The 20,290-nt window shown below is 42.4% G+C and overlaps 1 protein-coding gene across 9 annotated transcripts in view; it reads right to left on the bottom strand.

The window, feature by feature from the left end:
* Window positions 1-20,290, bottom strand: part of lsamp.L (limbic system associated membrane protein L homeolog) — a 1,234,661-nt gene that overhangs the window by 127,790 nt on the left and 1,086,581 nt on the right. For all 9 annotated transcript variants that reach the window (XM_041581004.1, XM_041581005.1, XM_041581001.1 and 6 more), the window contains 1 exon segment: window positions 2,717-2,842. In XM_041581004.1, the coding sequence (XP_041436938.1) occupies window positions 2,717-2,842 (126 nt within the window).

A 20,290-nucleotide genomic window follows, 5' to 3' on the forward strand; every position in this document is an offset into this window, starting at 1 on the left:
AAGGTGGAGACAGTAGGACAGAATGGAGACAGCAGAATAAGATGGAAATGTTAGGCAGTGTGACAAGATGGAAACAGTTGGGTGATATAGAGACCGTAAGGTAAGATGGGGACAGTGGAGCAAGACTGAGACAATAGCAGAAAATGATGAAAGTAGTAGACAAGATTGTGAATATATGGTTGTGACAGTAGGATATGTTGGAGACACAAGGACAATATCGAGACAGTAGGACAGGATGGAGACAGTTGGACAAGATGGAGACATTTGTCAAAGATGGAGACAACAGAACAAGATGGAAACAGGTATGTGAGTTAAAGACAGTAAGATAAGTTGGGGACAGTGGGGCAAGACTAAGACAATAGGAGAAGATGATGATAGTAGTAGACAATATGGTGAATATATGGCTGTGATAGTAGGACATTATGGTGACAGTAGGATAAGATGGAGACAGTAGAACACAGTAAAAAAAAACTCTGGCTCTAGTATAACTCATGTCCATTGCCCAGACTTTCAGGAAAGGCAGTTATTAACAGCAGGCCAACATGGAGGCCAATTAAATTCATACACGATAAGGTATCAGTCCAAAATAGGAACAGGCAATCCCAAAACCATGATATTGACACCATAGATCATCAATAAAGTCGTTCTCACACCAGACTCCATTTCTGTAGAAAGGGCTACAGGGAAGATCTGACTGGTTCTGGTGTCTTTGGATCTAATTCTAAATCTAAAAGAATCAGTACAGGGTCTCAATCTCTGAATGGAACGTGTATCATTGCAACCTGAGCTCATTCGGTAAAGGAAATGGATGTGCACCACGAATTGGTCCATTGAGACCCAACAATTCATAAATAAATCTCTTCAGACTGGATATTGACCTATTGAAACAATATTATCTCTCCAGATTGTGGCCCTAACCCTGGGGCTCCATTTCCACTAACCCTAAGCATCACAGAGGCAGCAAATCATTTCTCAAAGTTTTCTCAACAATAGGGATGTAGCGAACTGTTCGCCAGCGAACTTGTTCGCGCGAACTTCGACCGTTCGCATCGTGCGACGTTCGCATTTTGAGTTCGCGTTCGATTCGAATACAAATCGTTCGACCATTCGACCATTCGAATTCCTTCGACCGCTAAAAATCGAACGATTTCCATTCGTTCGAACGATTGTAAGCATTCGATCGAATGAAAAGCATTCGATCGAATGCTTCGATCGTTCGATTCGAATGAAAATCGTTCGATCGAACGATTAAAATCCTTCGATCGTTCGAATCGAACGTTTTTAGCGGGTGTTCGAAGTTCGCGAACTGTTCGCGAACGTTCGCATTTTTTGCCGGTGTTCGCGAACGGCGTTCACGAACACCAAATCGGCAGTTCGCTACATCCCTACTCAACAAATGAGAGAAATTTCTCTCTCTGCAGAAAACACAGAATTATGGTGAGTTTCGCTGGAGTCATTTGTGCTCGTTACTATTGTTCATTTCTCTCAGAGAACGTATTAAATATTAAATCTATCCTTTTATAATTGAACAACTTTTAATTATGTGAAGGATTCATGTGGAAGTCAGTTAGCAGCCCATACATTACTCGGCAGAACATCTTACTGAACCTTAGAACTTAGTGGCACTTCTACACGTTTCATTCTCATGGGGAAGGTGGGGGTGGGGATGAGGGATATATTTTTAACTCAGTTCATAATAAAGATCCTTATGTTGATGATCATGTTGAATAAGTAATATAGAAGTTATACATATATACATTACAGACATTACAGACAGTACAGAATAAGGGTATAGATTACTATGTGCCCAGATCATTGTATTTATACATATGGAAAAAGCTGCCATATTGTTTCCCTTACTGTCTCCATCTTTCCCTACTGTTTCCATCTTGTTCTTTTGTCTTCATCTTGTCCTACTTTCACCATGTTGTCCTACTGTCCCAATGTTGAACTGTCTCAAACTTGTCGTACAGTCCCCATCCTGCCCTATTGTCTCCATCTGGTCTTGATGTCTTCATCTTTACTGACTGCCCCTATCTTGACCTGCTGTCCCCATCATGTCATACGGCCCCAATCTACCTGAACTGTCTTCATCTTGTCCTGCAGTCTACATCTTACCCACCTCTCTCTCCATTTCAACCTATTGTCTCTATCTTGTCCTACTGTCTCCATCGTGTTACTGTCCTAATCTTTCTGAACTGTCTTGATCTTGTCCTACAGTCTCCATCTTGCCCTATTGTCTCCATTTGGTCTTGATATCTTCCTCTTTTCTGACAGCCCTCATCTTGTCCTGCTGTCCTCACCATGTCTTACCATCCCAATCTACCTGAACTGTATCCATCTTGTCCTACAGTCTAGATCTTACCCACCTCTCTCCATCTCAACCTACTGTCTCTTTCTTGTCCTATGGTCTCCATCTTGCCCTATGGTCTCCATCTTGCCCAAAAGTCTCCATCTTTACCTACTGTCTCAATTTTTTTCCCTTACTGACTCTACAGTCTCCTTCTTATTCTACTGTCTCCATCGCACTGTAATGTCATCGTGTTTCCACCTGCTGCTTCTCCAGCCTACAAATGCAGCTATAATATCAGTGTTCGGATTATCTGTCAGTTACATTTTATTCCGTGCTGTATAGGATTCTGTATTTCTGTGGTTACTATGCAGGCATACGGCAAGTGATTCAATTCTTTCAGTTCAATAGGAAAGCTGTTCCTACCTGTTGGGGTGAGATGTCTCCAGGTAATCATAGGTTCTGGGCGTCCATAGGCAATGCACATCAGCGTCACATTGCTGCCCTCGTTCACAGTGATGTCTGCAGAAATGTTGGAGATCTTTGGTGGAACTGTGAAAATAAGACACATTGGAGGCGTTAAACAAATTAGTAGTTGGCTTTCTCATGATATAAAATTATTAACATGGTCATTACTAAGCACTGCCATCGATTCCATGGCCTGGTAATGGCATTTTCCCTGTGCTATATTTTCAGTGGAAATTCCAAGCCACAGATATTTCACAGGGACCCTGGAGGCCCTAAAGTCAACTTGCTCCTCACTCGTCATCATGGGAACCTCAAGGAACCCAACTGTCTACAGTTCTTCATAGCGCTCCTCTGAATATCATCAGAAGCCCTTTAAGGGGGTTTCCAAAGGGCATTCACCAACCAAACTTAGGAACTTACAACATATTTGCCACCCAAGTGGTGTTTCTAATCTGGTGTATCTTTATTTTTAACCATCAGGCCAATGACTGGGTCACACGGAGGGGACCAGTTAAATGCCATCGGCTTTGGACCATACACAGTGCAGTTTGGTGCAGTTCTGGCTCACATTAGCACAGTGCTCTTAGAATAACACAGCAGTTATTGTACTTATTATTTTATATATATATCCTCTGATTTTCCTGCCCATGATTGAAACCAACAAGGCAATATCTGCAAACTGCAATGAATAAAGGAATTATTTTGGCTCATATAAGGAGCTGGGAGCTGCATATCAAGGTGTGATGGATCTTCAGGCTTGTCTTAGTGTTTCCCAAATTAGTGAGACAGCTGAAAGAGCAGCCTGGTACCTATGGTATATCTGCGAATTAATTAGAGGAAAGATCCTTCCACTTCCAACATGAGCAACCAGAAATGGCAACCCTTGAAGCTTCTGCAGAGACACAACCCTGGGGATCTGTCACAACAAAAATGCTCCCCCCTCGAATTAACAAGAGGAAAAAAAGTCTTTCAAGTTCTGTGTGAGAGCCCAAGTCTAGACAAGGTGTCTAACCAACTGAGCTTTTATGTTCCCAACGTATAGAACAGAGAAAAAGAAGAAAGAGCCGGGAAGATGAGACTAGTCTGCAAGGATTCACCATCACTTAGACGTGCATCACAAAATAAAGGTGCATTAGGCTGTTCCTATACCTCAGATATGGGTAATGTGCTGGTTTTGGGTCGAGCTGCTAATGGGTACAAGTGCAGGAGCCCTAAGGTAGGCACTATTGGGCTTAAGGGTTTGGGGGGGATGTGTCTATGGTTTGATTGGGGGTTGTCATAGGTATATCAGGAATGTGGGACGATATGGATATGACACATGTCTCAGTTAGACCTTCCTCACCACTTAATTAACTCAGGCTTTGTAGGACTTACACTCAGTCACCTGCCTTTAAAGGGGTGCAACACCACCTTTTTCTATCTTGAAAGAGTTGATGGAATATATATATATTAATAGTAGAGATTCAGCTGCTGGGTCAGAACCATTCATGCTAAACATAAACACATTGCACTTGCACTCCAAAATGACATACTGGGCTAAATCAATAAAAGATGCAAACTTTGCCCCCAATCTGCCAGCCAATAAGATGTTGGCCTTCAAACTGCTGACCTGTAAACGCTATTTCTTTGGGTTACTAGACCTGGTGTAAGCTTGTCATATCATCTACTGATTGACGGAAGTTACTGTATATACTCGAGTATAAGCCGAGTTTTTCAGCCCTAAAAATATGCCTGAGAATAGTCGCTGGCGTCCAACAATAGTCTCCAAGAATAATCGCCGGCGTCCAAGAATGGTCGCCGGCATCCAAGAATGGTCGCCGGCGTCCAAAAACGAGACGCTGGCACCTCCAATGGGAGCAGAAACCCTCAATTTTTTGATTGAAACTTACCAGAAGCTGCTGCATTTCTCACCCGAGGCTTATACTCAAGTCAATAAGCTTTCCCAGTTTTTGGAGGTAAAATTAGGTACCTTGGCTTATACTCGGGACGGCTTATACTCAAGTATATACGGTACTATAACCCTCCTGAAAGGCAGAATATTTTGTCAGGAAATCCTTTAGGGATCGACATTCCTATACTGTATCTGTAATAATATCATCAGCCCCTCCATCCCCAATTTACTCGCACTCTCTCTGTTTGTTGTATAACAAGGATTCTGTATATAGAAAGAACTTTTCCATTAACTCCTACTATAAATAGCAAGAGACTAATATCAGGGCTAGCCTGCATTATTCCCTTTCAACCACTAGATGGGGCTTCTTGTAGCCGAGTTCAGCCCATTCTCTAGTGCGGCTAATCATAAGTGTGTAAGGCTTCAACTCTGTAATTCATTTATGAAGGCCGACAAACGAAGTAATTTAAATTTGCAATTTGCGAAAACGGTTTTGCGTCTATTTTTCTCCGTCTCTAGAGTCGAGGCTTAACTCAGACATAGAGATATTCGCAATTTGCTATTATCCCATATTTAAAAAGCCCTTATTGACATTTGCAGGGCGAATAGAAATATTCGCAATTTTATTTGCACATTAAACACACCGCTCTTATCCAGCTTTATTAATATAACCGTGCGCAGAGCTGATATTTTCAATCTGCGAATAAAAGTTTATAAATGAGCCACACGTCCCTTTGTCTTTTGTGTGCGGCTCATACTCAGTTACGTATCACTGTTGCCCCTGTTGTGATTTATTTGCCCAACTATTTCTCTAAAACTGAGTTCCAGGTCCAACGCTTGGCAGCAGTGTTGTAACTAGATGTTATTGGGCCCCACAGCAAATTAATTGTAGGGTTGTCCTGTTTTGCCAATATATATTGATATGGTTCATTACTTAGGGCCCCATGGGCCCCCCTATACCTCCTGGGGCCCCCTGCAGCCGCAGGGTATGCTTCCTCTATAGTTACACCCCTGCTTGGCAATCAGCATGGCAGCAATCATGCAATAATATTGAGACCAGGGAAAGGGTTAATTAGGCGCCAGAAGCTATAAATGACTCTGATAGGCAGCTACAAAACATATTGGGGGCTCATTAGCGGCAATCTTGAATAGGGGTCCCCAAGCTTCCCTAAGCAGTAACTCGCCATTAATCCCTGTTTAAGAGTCCATGATTTATTAATGACTTTAGGCTCTCCATGTGACCCTGAACTACAACTCCCAGCATGCCCCATTGGCCTTATAGGATAAGAAATAAATCGCCATACCACCCACTGTGCAGCAAAAGAAGGGTCAAGTTTCTGTGTTTACAGTCAGTGAAGTGGTCTTTTTGGGGGGTATTATTGACGCCGGCTTGCGCTTTGGCAAAAAGTTTTTTTGACGCCAGCGAATTTTCGCGGGCGTTTTCACAAATTTATTTGCTGCCGCCGAATAGCGCAAATTCACCGCGAATTCGCCCATCACTAGTGCCGGCCTGGGGCATGAGCAGAGGGGCAAAATCAGAACTGCTGTCCCACAAAATACACTAGGGATTACTTACCCTTTATCAGAAATGAAAATGAAAGGCATTTCCATGTCGCTGTTCTGCACCAAGAATAAAATGCAAAAAGGGCGACGGATGGGCTTCCATAGTGAATTCTGATTAGTGAGCGAAACAACAACCCAAGCTCCTCGTTAGTAAGTTAATCAGATCGTCTCTTCCAGCGACGCAACAATGGGCTTATCTGTTGCACAGGGAATTAATGGGTTTTGCTTCTCTCAGTCTAATATGAAGGGATGAATTTGCATATCTAACGACGGGGACTGATATCTGCCATCTTGTATTCACTCACTGCACAGCATTTTATTTGTGCCTAAAGACCCTTTATCTGGAAATCCCTGAGTCTGGATAACAGATCCCACATTATATTAGAGAATCAGATTTGAAAATAACCCAAAGCAATAGAATTTATCATCATTAAACATTAACTTGACCTTCTTTCTTATATTTCCCCATTCAAACGTGAGGTTCAGCACCAGACTGAAACACACAACACGTTTATTTCAATTCCCAAAAATGGGTTTTTGCGGACATTTTTCAGCTGAGAATTTATTTAGAAAGAAAACAAAACTGAGCTTTAATTTGGCCTTCTGAGTCATTCATTCTTAACTCTCAGGCAATAATATAATGATGTAAATACCAATACAATTAGCCTTTCTGTGCCGGATTTCACGGGGATTGGGCAGGGATTTGAATGTGGGAAGATACTAATTGAAACAAGGTAAAAATCCAGAGACTGAAACATAAATTTTAGTATGTTCATTTTATTGTGTAAGTGATAACTGAGGCACAGACGAGCAGACAGTAACCCTTCCAACACTTTCCTCTTGTCTCTATATATTAGGTACCTATCTAGTGTTACCAATCCCTATTTCTGTAGGGAAATGAGAGAGAGCAGACAGTAACCCTTCCAACACTTTCCTCTTGTCTCTATATATTAGGTACCTATCTAGTGCTACCAATCCCTATTTCTGTAGGGAAATGAGAGAGAGCAGACAGTAACCCTTCCAACACCTTCCTCTTGTCTCTATATATTAGGTACCTATCTAGTGCTACCAATCCCTATTTCTGTAGGGAAATGAGAGAGAGCAGACAGTAACCCTTCCAACACTCTCCTCTTGTCTCTATATATTAGGTACCTATCTAGTGCTACCAATCCCTATTTCTGTAGGGAAATGAGAGAGAGCAGACAGTAACCCTTCCAACACTTTCCTCTTGTCTCTGTACCTATACATTAGGTACCTATTTAGAGATATATCTGCTATAAACTGACTCAATTACCCCATAACCTCTGGCTGAACAACTGTGCGAGGGGCAAATATCCTATGCCCACGGAGGCTGCCAAGTCCAAAACACAAAACTTCCAAAAAAAGCATAATTTCATTATAAGGCCAAACCCTCCTTCATGTTCCATTGCCATTACATTGTATGATCGAGGAGCTTTGTCGGCTTTAATTAAGAAATCTTTCCTCCCGTGCAAACATTCCCCTCTCCCTCGTGCGCTGCCTGACACATTAAAGTGAATAATCTCCCTGTCCTGATTTCTGATAGAGATTCAGTAGAACAACGGTAAATTTCAAGCTGTTTCTTTAAAGTATCATGTATAATATCCAGGGGCAGCGGCGGGTGGGTGGGGGTAATTAATGGCGAACTCCACAAAAACATAACTTGAGCTTTTTGAAAAGTAAATATAATTTCAAGCAACTTTGCAATATACATGATTTAATAAATATGTAGACTTTTCATGACTTTTAATGGTTTTCCTAAGCCTTGCCCCCTGCTCTCCTGCTGATCTGTCTTACTACTTTGCTGAGCTGTCTGACTACTGTTACTTTGTTTCAACAGCCATCTGTCCTCAGCCTGCATCCTCCAAACCCCACAATTCCCTGCAGACGTGATTTCAATAAGGAAAGGAACATCCCAGTGCAATGCATTGTGGGTTATGTAGTTCCTGCATGCTGTCTGTAAGCTGTAGAGAAGTTGTTACAATTTGTAACATCAGTTTTTAGTCCCTCCTTCCCTGCCAGGATTTCAAATGATGTTAAACAGCTGGATTTCAGCATAGAAAATGCCATTTATTCATACTTTTTAAAGAAACAGGTAACTGTCATGGGAATATTAGGGGTTTCTATGTTATGTGGGCCTCTTTATCAAATTTTGGTTTGGAAGCAGGAGTTCCCCTTTAATGAACTACCCAATGGGCAACTGCTTGGACTTTGTGGAATACACAAACATTTTTCTCAAGAAAGGGGTATACATTTGGTTTCCCCAGCACTGAGCATGCCCACTAATCACGACAGCACCAAAGAGCTCACTGAGCATGTGCAGTGCCACTGACACCAAAGGACAGCTGACCATATATAATTCAACAAGCCACTCATAGAATGGTCATTCTCAGACCATTATACAAGCTCCACATTTATCACCCAAGCAAGGAAACAGTTAACCCCACGCATTTTATTCTTCTATGTCATTATCTACTGACAAAGCACCGGCGCGTGAAATGCGTTGATAAAGGATGGTGATTACTAATTGTTATTCGCTTTCCAGGTAAGTGGATTTGGTTTAGTATAATAATAAAGATTATTCGCTTTGCCGCACACAGAGTGACCCTTTCTCTGGCGTCGTATAAAGCACTTAAAGGCAACAGTATATATTCCAGGGTCTGTAGTCCTGGTTGATATGGGCCTGTGTGTGGCACTCCTGCTATTGTTAAACGTCCAGTGTGATCCTCGTATGTAATTATCTCTCCATTACGCTAATGTGTTAATGTATTTTATTATTTAAATGTAAGAATGGAAACTTTATATACAGTACATGCTGGCTTCTGAATAACAAGAAGAATGGTTAATGTGTATCGGAAGTACTGAGTCTATACTGCAGACTCAATGCTCTATACCCGAGACTGATTGAGGTCAAAGACTGCTTCCCCTTGCTCTAGCCTTCTAAGTGCTTGAGTCCCACCCACTGTTTGAATCACAGAGCCTTTGCCCCACCCCCTGTGTTACCCCCCCCCCCCCCCAAGGAATCAGCTCTAAGCCTTTCCAAGCAACTAGTCAGGGGTGGAGGTTGTCCCCCATACTGTTAACTTCAATTGAATGAAAAGCCAAAGCTATTAGAAGCATTTGTAGGACCTACTGGTGACCGAACATGGACCGACCTGGTGTCCTCTTGATCTGACTGGCCCATGGACCACATGAAGTGAGCGTCAGACTGGGCACCTTTCCATTGTTCTAATCGTTTATGCAAATACCAAAGTTCAGAATCAAAGACTTTGCAAAAAGGTGGCTTGGCACCTTGTGGTCTATGACTCTACTACAGGACAGGCTTGGGTGATGCAAAACTAGCTTGGCATACCCAACTGGAAAAAAATTACTGAAGTAGTGTGGAAGTACAGCCCAAAGCTAGGCATCACACAACTTTTTACAGCTATAATGGATTTGAAAGTATGCTTCATTCTTATAACGTACATGGCTACACCAGATCTCCCTAGAGGTCTTCGTTATGAGAAGTGGCTTTATGTCAGAAGAGCCTCAGAAGAAGATATGCTCCACAAATTTTAGAGCTGACCAGGGGCCAAACTAAAGGGCAATTAGGAGAGAATTAGGGAGAATTATAATTTTTTTTCTCGTTGAAGCCCATCTAGAAGGTCAAGTAGAATGAGACTTGAGGTGAACACCGTTTTGCTCTCCTAGATATTCTTAGAACTGGCTGAATTTTGGATACAGTGATGTTCATAGATGTGTAACCTTATGGTGAGCTAAGAGAGGACCCAGTAAAATATTGTGTCTCAAAGGAAAGGGTTTGCATGAACAAGTCTGGGAAGAACTAGTTGGGAACTTAACATGACAGTTACCCTTTGGGCTAAGGTTTTAAAGCTTATATTGGACATTTGTTGCTATAAGGTGTCCACTGGTCCTAGGTTTTAGAACAAGGTCAACAGGCACTTGCTCCCTAGGAAAGAACATCCACACATCCAGCTGACCAACCAACTGCCAGAACCCCTCTTTCCACCACTAACCAGTAAGACTCCCTCACACTCCAACACCATCTTGTGTGTTCCATACCCCCAAACTAAGTTGTATCTCCTATAGGTGCAGCTACAAGAACACTAATTACCAAAGACCCATCGGATACATCACATTACAGAACTAATGAACCTACACAGCGGCTGATGACAAACCAGTTTGGGGGCTATGAAAATAACTTTTTCCCTTTGGTTACGGCAAGTAGTAATCAGTGAGCAATTAACCTGCGATTGAGCAAAACGGATGCGGTCAATAAGAGATTACTCACTTGTTATGTTAGTTAACCTTTGTGCTCTCATGAGTGTTACCCCCACAGGGCAAAGTGTTCTTTCACGATAAAAAACATTTGGGAAAAAATGATCATTTTAACAGCAAATCCCCATCCTTGTTTTTCCATTACATCCTAAATAGACTTCATTATTCCATAAACAAGGATTTACCGGCTGAAAAGTGCATTTTCTCCCCTCTCCGTCTTGCGGCCGCCATTATGAAAACGAATATTAGTATGACTAACGGGCTAATGCCTGGCGTAATTGCCAAGCTGATGAATAGGAATCCAAATGGATGCACGCTGTGGCTTCTCAGATAACACTCATTTTTGGATGTCACCGCGGTTACTGAAGAGGAAAAGAATATGCATCAAAGAGTGGAACGCGCTCGTGTTTTAATCACTCGATGTAATTACGTTGCTTTGTGCCACGACTGGGTGGGTTATTTATGGCTGGGCACCTTGGCTGGGAAGTGGAATTTTTTTGGGGGGGATTTAAAAGTGAATTAAGCTGGTGTGTGAGCAGTTGCACTCTGAACTCTGGGACTGCCTTATTATTATTATTATTATTAATAATAATAATAATAATAACAGTTATGCCATCATATTCCACAACACTGTACAATAAGTGGGTTTATACAAAGAACTTTATACATAGCGACCAAAAACCAATACAAGAGGTGAAGAGGGGCCTGTGCACAAGAGTTTACAATCTAAACGTTTACATCTCCTCGCAGCCCCTCATAGAATTTCATTGTAATAGAAGGGAAACGAGAAGGTCCCAGGTTGTGTAGGAGTCTTGGTTGGCACTTGTCTAGAGACGCCATTCCTTTAGAAAGAGGCGACATGAAGCTCCTTTGCATTAAGACATTTCGTGGTTGGGCTGCTGAGTGTGAATAACACGCGGGGTCTCTGGGCATTTGTTTAAGTAAAACAATCACCATCAGGTCCCCGGAGCTGCTAAACACCATGTCAAGAAACACCTGTATTCACACACATTAACAGGCTCTTCTTTCCTTGCATCCGATACACCCCCGAATGTGTTCTCTGGAGACCCAAAGGCGCAAAGGAGGAATCTTACCACTTTGTCCGCACTCACGCCTGGAGGACGGCAGCTGGGAATCTGGCACTTACTGGATGTTTGCCATGATGTGACATGACAGACCGGCCAACCTTCCTTCTCTTCTATCGACTGGGAGAGAAACCGCTGCCCGAGTGTGACTGGCGCTAATGGCCAAGTTTAGCAGAGGCCTAAAAAGCCAGTGATGCGTGAAGGGAGGAAGACAACGCAACTGCCAGATACTCCAACAGCAGCAAAGTTTGTCCATTGTTGTCCTGAAAACTGATGCACATTCCTGACTACCTATAGAGTAACGTTGGGCAATTCAGTAACGTAGGGTATCAATGCTTTGGGGGTGTAAATAATAATAATAATAATGATCCCAGATTAGTGGGAAGGCCACAAAGGTACAGCCTAGGGTGACCGTTTTAGGGCGGCCACATCTACTTCCTAACTGCTACATATACTGGAGGTGTGTGGGACATTTTGACATTTCTCTAAATCTCCTGTGTGCAAAGTTCAATTACCGATGGAGTAAAAAGTGCACCTGTTCACAGTCAAGATGGGGGAGCGGCAGACACAGGCCTAGGGGTGCCACGAATACAAATCTGACTCTGCCCACCCAGCTCTTGCCTCCCAATCAATCAATTATCAATCCCATGCTCATTGCTCCCTTGCTGGACGTACGACACGTGCCTCTCCTTCCAACCCCTACACACGGGCCTGTTCAAAAAAAACTTATTATTGTGAATATAAATTGATTTACAGTCAGTTTTTTGCGTTTTATAGCTTGTCCAGGCCTTGACAGGTCATATAAGGTCATTATCTATTGGGGGGCTGTTTGGGCCTCTGAAATGTCAGTCCGGGCCTGAGCTTGTCCTTTATAAAGTTGGTGGATGCCAACCAAAGAATACTGGGGGAAGTGGCACTGAGATATTAAATGAACAATTCCCATAAAAAAACACAAATTGGAAATTAGAATTTTCCCTTCGACCCTTGATAAATCTACCCCTAATTGTATGTGCCAATTCTAGAATATTAAACACTTCTAGCTACTCTTAAAGGAACAGTTAAGTGTAAAAATAAAAACTGGGTAAATAGGCTGTGCAAAATAAAAAATGTATCTAATATACCCTGTAGTTAGTTAGCCAAAAATGTAATGTATAAAGGCTGGAGTGACTGGATGTGTAACATAATAGCCAGAACACTACTTCCTGCTTTTCAGCTCTCTTGCTTTTCACTGATTGGTTACCAGGCAGTAACCAATCAGAGACTTGACGGTGGGCCACATGGGACATAATTGTTGCTTTTGAATCTGAGCTGAATGCTGAGGATCAACTGCAAACTCACTGAACAGTTATGTCCCACGTGGCCCCCCTTATAGTCACTGACTAACTCAGAGTTAGAGATCTGAAAAGCAGGAAGTAATGTTCTGGCTATTATGTTACACATCCACTCACTCCAGCCTTTATACATTACATTTTTATTTTTGTATTAGAAACATTTTTTCATTTTGCACAGCCTATTTATTTACCCAGTTTTTATTTTTACACTGAACCGTTCCTTTAAGAGTAGCTAGAAGTGTTTAATATTCTAGAATTGGCACATAAAATTAGGGGCAGATTTATCAAGGGTCGAAGGGAAAATTTAAATTTCAAATTTGAATTTGAGTTTTTTTTTATGGCCAAAACTGCCAAATTCGTCTAGGGAATTGTTAAAATTCTATTCAAGTTTTTTTAAAAATTCAAATGAGATTTTCGAGATTTATCATACACTGGCCCTTTAAGAACTCGAATTCGACAATTCAACACCTACAACCTGCCAAATTGCCACTTTAGTCAATGGAAGACTTCCTGGGATCAATTTATAGTTGTTTGCAGCCTTCCTCGATCTCGATTCCAGTTTTCAGGTCGATCCTATTCACATGAGTTTAACATTTTTTCTTATTTTTACTAAATTTCGATTGGTCAAATTTCAAGTTCATGGGAGTTTATGGGAGTTTTTAAAAACTCATATGAACTCGAAATTCGCCCTTTGATAAATGTGCCAATTAAAGGAGAAGGAAAGGCTAAAACTAAGTAAGCCTTATCAGAAATGTCTATATAAAAACACCAGTAACCCCTCAAAGTAATGCTGCTCTGAGTCCCCTGTCAAAAGAAACAGCACATTTCTTTCCTTCTATTGTGTACTCATGGGCTTCTGTATCAGACTTCCTGTTTTCAGCTTAAACCTCCAGGGCTAGGGCTTGAGCATGCTCAGTTTGCTCCTCTCTCCCATCTCTGCTGTAATCTGAGCCCAGAGATATAAGTGAGCAGGGAAAGACTCAGGCAGGAAGTGATGTCACACCAAGCTAATATGGCAGCTGCTATCATAAACAAAGAGAGCTTCTAGAATTTTTTTTTACTCAGGTATGATAAAACATTCTACAGAATAAATATAGCATTGCAGTTTGCACTATTGCAGCTAATCTATTGGCAATAAACTGCCTGTAGCTTTCCTTCTCCTTTAATACCTATGCTCCATGGACAGCTGAAGTGGTGCCAAACCTATTATAAACCCAGTCATACCCAGATAGATACGAGATTGCCACACAAATCAGAGCGAGCCTAGTAGAAAATTATTTTATATTTAAGCACCAGGTTGTGGGCACATGCCCAATCCAGTGGGGACACTTTAGCAACACATTGTTTGTGGGAGGAAGGGAGAACGTGACAGCAGGGGGTCCCTAGGGTGCCAGAGCCGAGCTTTATTACCTGGAAACCCCAATGTTGGAACCACCATTTATTTACTTTATGTATTTGAGAGTTTGTGGGATGTGAGCAGGAGGCGCAGGAATCGGCGAGTAATGCGTCGCACACCCAATAGTGTGGGGGAAATCGCTCCCAATGGCGGTATAAATGCTGGGCCCAAGGGGTAAATGTAACACAAGGTAACTTTTTATTTCCTCTGCTTGTGTAGTGTCACCCGTGCAGACATTTGCCTGGGGCTGGAGGGGAATAATAAAACGACAACATTTGAGCAATTAAAGGGGTTTTAAACCTGAATAGAAGAAGAAATTGTAATTCTAAGCAACTTCCCAATTTCCATTAATTACACATTTTCACTGGTTTTAGTGTCTGTCTGTTCTTTGCTATTCTCAGCACCGTTGGTCCTGATCACTGAAACATTGTAGCAGGAGTCAGCCCTCCTCCGGATGAGACTACAACTCCCACAATGCCTGGTGCACTTTTGTGAATCTCCTTCTTTGCAGCTCACAGAACATACAAGGCATTATGGGTAATCAAGTGGTGGCTGGTGGAGAGCTACATTGTTTCTATGGCACATGAAAGCAGCCTATCAGATGTCAGCCTTTAATAATTCTAAATGCATCAGTGGTTGTCAGACATTCTCTTTGCTAGGGGCCCCCTTGAAGGCCCAATCTTTTGTGAAAAGTCCCCCTTGAAAGCCCAAGTTTTGTCCAGGACTCCCTTGAGGATCCAGTCTTTGGCCAGATTCCCCCTCAAAGTCCCAGCCTTTGGTCAGGGGCCCTCTAGAAGGTCAACCTTTGATCAGGACTTCCCTTGAAGCTTCAACCTTTGGCCAGGGCTTTTCTTGATGGTCCAACCTTTTACCAGGGTACCACTTAAAGGTTTCCATTTTTTCCAGGACTCTCCTTGAAGGTTCGTCCTGTGGTTCCCCCTCAAAGTCCCAGCCTTTGATCAGGGGCCTTCTAGAAGGTCCAACCTTTGGCCAGGGCATTCCTTGAAGGTCCAACCTTTGACCAGAGTGCCACTTAAAGGTTTAGATTTTTGCCAGGACTCTCCTTGAAGGTTCAACCTTTGGCCTGGAATCCCTTTGAAGGCCCAGACTTTGGCCAGGGCTGCCACTGAAGGTCCAACCTTGAATCAGGATACATATGAAAGGTTAATTTTTTTTACCAGGAACCCACTTTAAGGTTCAGTCTTTTGCCAGGGCTCTCCTTGAAGGTTCAACCTTTGGCCAGGGTTCTTCTTGAAGGTTCAGCCTTTGGCAGGGACTCCCCTTGAAGGTCCAACCTTTGGCCAAAACCCATTAAATGGGCCAAGCTTTGGCCATGTCCCATTTAAGGTCCAACCTTTGGCCATAGCTCATCTTAAAGGTCCAACCTTAATTTATGAAATGGGTAGGAAAGTATCATTATATCAGTCATTCAGTTATAATTTCAAATAAACATTTGAAATCTTAACCTACCTTACCGGGCAGTGCCACAGTTTGGAAACTCCTGAGATAGAGAGACTAACTGATGAGCAGTTGCTATGGTAACGACATAGCAGCTCCCACCCCTGTGTATAAACACAAATATGTATAGGAAAGCAGGTATCCTATGCCTTTAACATTACATTTCAATAGAGAATTACGACTGCAGTTCTCGCTTGGGATCCTATTTGCATTCTCCCCTGATCCCGTTCCATAAAGCTAATATTTAATAAAGGCCGCGCACATAGGTGGGGGCCGTGAATATTTTTATTGCCGTGATGATTATTAACTGGCTATGTATCACTGCTAGGTACATTGAAGCGCCACATATTAATTTGCCATTGGAAAATAACAAGTCAAGCAGCACCCTGGGAAAGTTCAGCGGCGGCACCCAGAGCTGTCAGCGCCACCTTGTTAAATATGTTCTGAAATGCAATCAAACTGCTCGTTTTCTCTACAAACGCACCATGGAAACGAGCCACGGGGAAATCTTTATAAACAAGTTCCTAAAGTGAGGAAAAAAGTGTGAATTGTGACATTTTCCTTTTAATCTGCACTTGTGCTGCCCCCAATTTATGGATAAAGGCCTGTTAGGGGATGCTGGGAATTGTAGTCCTCTGCAGTTGGAAGGCAGAAAGCTTTGATATAAGTTCATGTTCTATTTTCACTCAACCCCCACCTTTATTTATTTTATTGTCTGTTGTCCATCTATCAGTGGCCAGGGGTAATTATTATTATTATCCCCAGCGCCTGCCCATCAGTGCCCACATCTAATCATCTCCTCCTGCCAAACCCCAGCTCTTTATTACGGCCAGGCTTGGATGGCACCATGTTGGCACTGGATTACAGGGACCTGTGCAGCAGCTCTCAAATTAAAGGAAATATTTATCAGAGGATTATTTTGCCTTTATTTCAGAAATGTCCTGCATAAGCCTTGGGGAACTGAGGCCTCCAGTTATGTATCAGCTCTGTTGGGATAATAAAGAGCACTACCATACACTATATATCTAGCATCTGGCTTCTCTTACTACCCACCATACTATCAATACATCCGGCATCTGGGTTCTGTTAATACTTTCCACAGTAACAACACAACTAGTATCCGAGTTATGTTACTACTTTCCATAGTAACAATACAGGCAGCATCAGGGTTCTGTTACTATGCTCCATAGTAACAATACAACTAGCAACCGGGTTTATAGTAACAATACAACCAGCATCCGGGTTCTGTTCCTACTCTCCATAGTAAAATACAACCAGCATCCGTGTTCTGTTCCTACTCTCAGTAGTAACAATACAACTAGCATCTGGGTTCTGTTCCTACTCTCCATAGTAACAATATAACCAGCATCCGGGTTCATAGTAACAATACAACCAGCATCTGGGTTCTGTTCCTACTCTCCATAGTAACAATACAACCAGCATCTGGGTTCTGTTCCTACTCTCCATAGTAACAATACAATTAGCATCCTGGTTTTGTTCGTACTCTCTATAGTAACAATACAACCAGCATCCGGGTTCTGTTCCTACTCTCCATAGTAACAATACAAACAGCATCCTGGTTCTGTTCCTACTCTCCATAGTAACAATACAACCAGCATCCAGGTTCTGTTCCTACTCTCCATAGTAACAATACAGCCAGCATCCGGGTTTTGTTCCTACTCTCCATAGTAACAATACAACCAGCATCTGGGTTCTGTTCCTACTTTCCACAGTAACAACACAACTAGTATCCGAGTTATGTTACTACTTTCCATAGTAACAATACAGGCAGCATCAGGGTTCTGTTACTATGCTCCATAGTAACAATACAACTAGCAACCGGGTTTATAGTAACAATACAACCAGCATCCGGGTTCTGTTCCTACTCTCCATAGTAAAATACAACCAGCATCCGTGTTCTGTTCCTACTCTCAGTAGTAACAATACAACTAGCATCTGGGTTCTGTTCCTACTCTCCATAGTAACAATACAATTAGCATCCAGGTTCTGTTCCTACTCTCCATAGTAACAATATAACCAGCATCCGGGTTCATAGTAACAATACAACCAGCATCTGGGTTCTGTTCCTACTCTCCATAGTAACAATACAACCAGCATCTGGGTTCTGTTCCTACTCTCCATAGTAACAATACAATTAGCATCCTGGTTTTGTTCGTACTCTCCATAGTAACAATACAATTAGCATCCTGGTTTTGTTCGTACTCTCCATAGTAACAATACAACCAGCATCCTGGTTCTGTTCCTACTCTCCATAGTAACAATACAACCAGCATCCAGGTTCTGTTCCTACTCTCCATAGTAACAATACAGCCAGCATCCGGGTTTTGTTCCTACTCTCCATAGTAACAATACAACCAGCATCTGGGTTCTGTTCCTACTCTCCATAGTAACAATAGAACCAGCATCTGGGTTCTGTTCCTACTCTCCATAGTAACAATACAACCAGCATCCGGGTCTGTTCCTACTCTTTATAGTAACAATACAGCCAGCATCCGGGTTTTGTTCCTACTCTCCATAGTAACAATACAGCCAGCATCCGGGTTTTGTTCCTACTCTCCATAGTAACAATACAACCAGCATCTGGGTTCTGTTCCTACTCTCCATAGTAACAATACAACCAGCATCCGGGTCTGTTCCTACTCTTTATAGTAACAATATTATGAGAGTTCTATTTAATGAGAATCTCTAACCCGCAGCCCCCCCGACGGTTGCTCTAACTCCCCAAATCAAGCCACGGAGCAGCAGCTGGAGACCAACAGAAAAGAAGAGGAAACTAAGAAGAAAGAAGTGAAATAAATAAATGAAGATCAGATATGAATTTCCTTTTACACAGAGCCCAGTGCCAGCACCAGCGCCTCCGACATGATCCATTTTCCTCTATGTTTTTATGTTGTTGCAAAGGTGAATGAGCGGCTGTGAAGTCACAGAGAGATAAAACGCTGCTGTTTCCATTATTCCCCGAAGTGCTAAATAAATCCCTGACCCTCTGACCCACACGTGTCTCTGCCTCGAACAGTCACATCACTGTGTTCTCTCATCTACAGCAGCACCAGCAACCCAATGCCCCGACCCACAAGCCACTTTCACTAATCTATGGTGTATTATATGCCCAGAACATTCCTTCTCTGTATATTTGTATTTATACATATGGGAGGAGGTGCCATATTGATTCCCTTAGACCAGGGGTCCCCAACCTTTTTTTACTCGTGAGCCACATTTAAATGTAAAAAGAGTTGGAGAGCAACACAAGCATGAGAAAGTCCATGTGGATGTCAAATAAGGGCTGTGATTGGCTGTTTGGTAGCCCCTATGTGAACTGGTAGCCTACAGGAGGCTCTGTTTGGTACACCTGGTTTTTATACAACCAAAACTTGCCTCCAAGCCTGGAATTCAAAAATAAGTTTCTGCTTTGAGGCCACTGGAAGCAACATCCAAGGGGTTGGAGAGCAACATGTTGCTCGCGAGCTACTGGTTGGGGACCACTGCCTTAGACAGTACAGTATGAGGGTATAGCTTATTGTGTGCCCAGAACATTCTTTCTCTGTATATTTGTATTTATACATATGGGAGGAGGTGCCATATTGATTCCCTTAGACAGTACAGTATGAGGGTATAGCTTATTGTGTGCCCAGAACATTCCTTCTCTGTATATTTGTATTTATACATATGGGAGGAGGAGGAGGTGCCATATTGATTCCCTGCTTAGACAGTACAGTATGAGGGTGTAGCTTATTGTGTGCCCAGAACATTCCTTCTCTGTATATTTGTATTTATACATATGGGAGGAGGGAGGTGCCATATTGATTCCCTTAGACAGTACAGTATGAGGGTATAGCTTATTGTGTGCCCAGAACATTCCTTCTCTGTATATTTGTATTTATACATATGGGAGGAGGAGGTGCCATATTGATTCCCTTAGACAGTACAGTATGAGGGTATAGCTTATTGTGTGCCCAGAACATTCCTTCTCTGTATATTGTATTTAATAGAATAGGGGGTCCCCTACCTATAAGAAGAGAGTAACTGTGCTCAAACAATTTTCCTGTAGAATCCAGACCCTCATTGCTACAATATTCAGAACGACTGCTGTTCATTTGTATCTGCAAAAACATAACTTATACCCAACAATTCACTGTGCCAGAGAGTATTGGATGGTATTTGCTCTCTCTCTCTCTCTCTCTCTCTCTCTCTCTCTCTCTCTCTCTCGTTCGCCCACCTTGAATCATAACTGTGCCATGTTTCTGACTTTAACCCCTTTCATTCTTTTACATCGACTATAATACAGTATAGAAATCTGGGGAGATGTTGACGGCATGTTCTTTGGCCAGAATGTCGGCTGATATGAAAAAAGCTTTGGCCGTGTTTTGTAGAGAATCAGACCAAGCGCAACTTCTTGGCACAGACGGCTCAGCTCTTGTTGTTCTGTCTCACCAGCCCTAGTGTTGGCACAGCAGCGATGTATCTCTAGTCTGATAACGGGATTATATAAGA

The sequence above is a fragment of the Xenopus laevis genome, chromosome 2L, assembly GCF_017654675.1.
Source record: "Xenopus laevis strain J_2021 chromosome 2L, Xenopus_laevis_v10.1, whole genome shotgun sequence".
NCBI lineage: Eukaryota > Metazoa > Chordata > Amphibia > Anura > Pipidae > Xenopus > Xenopus laevis.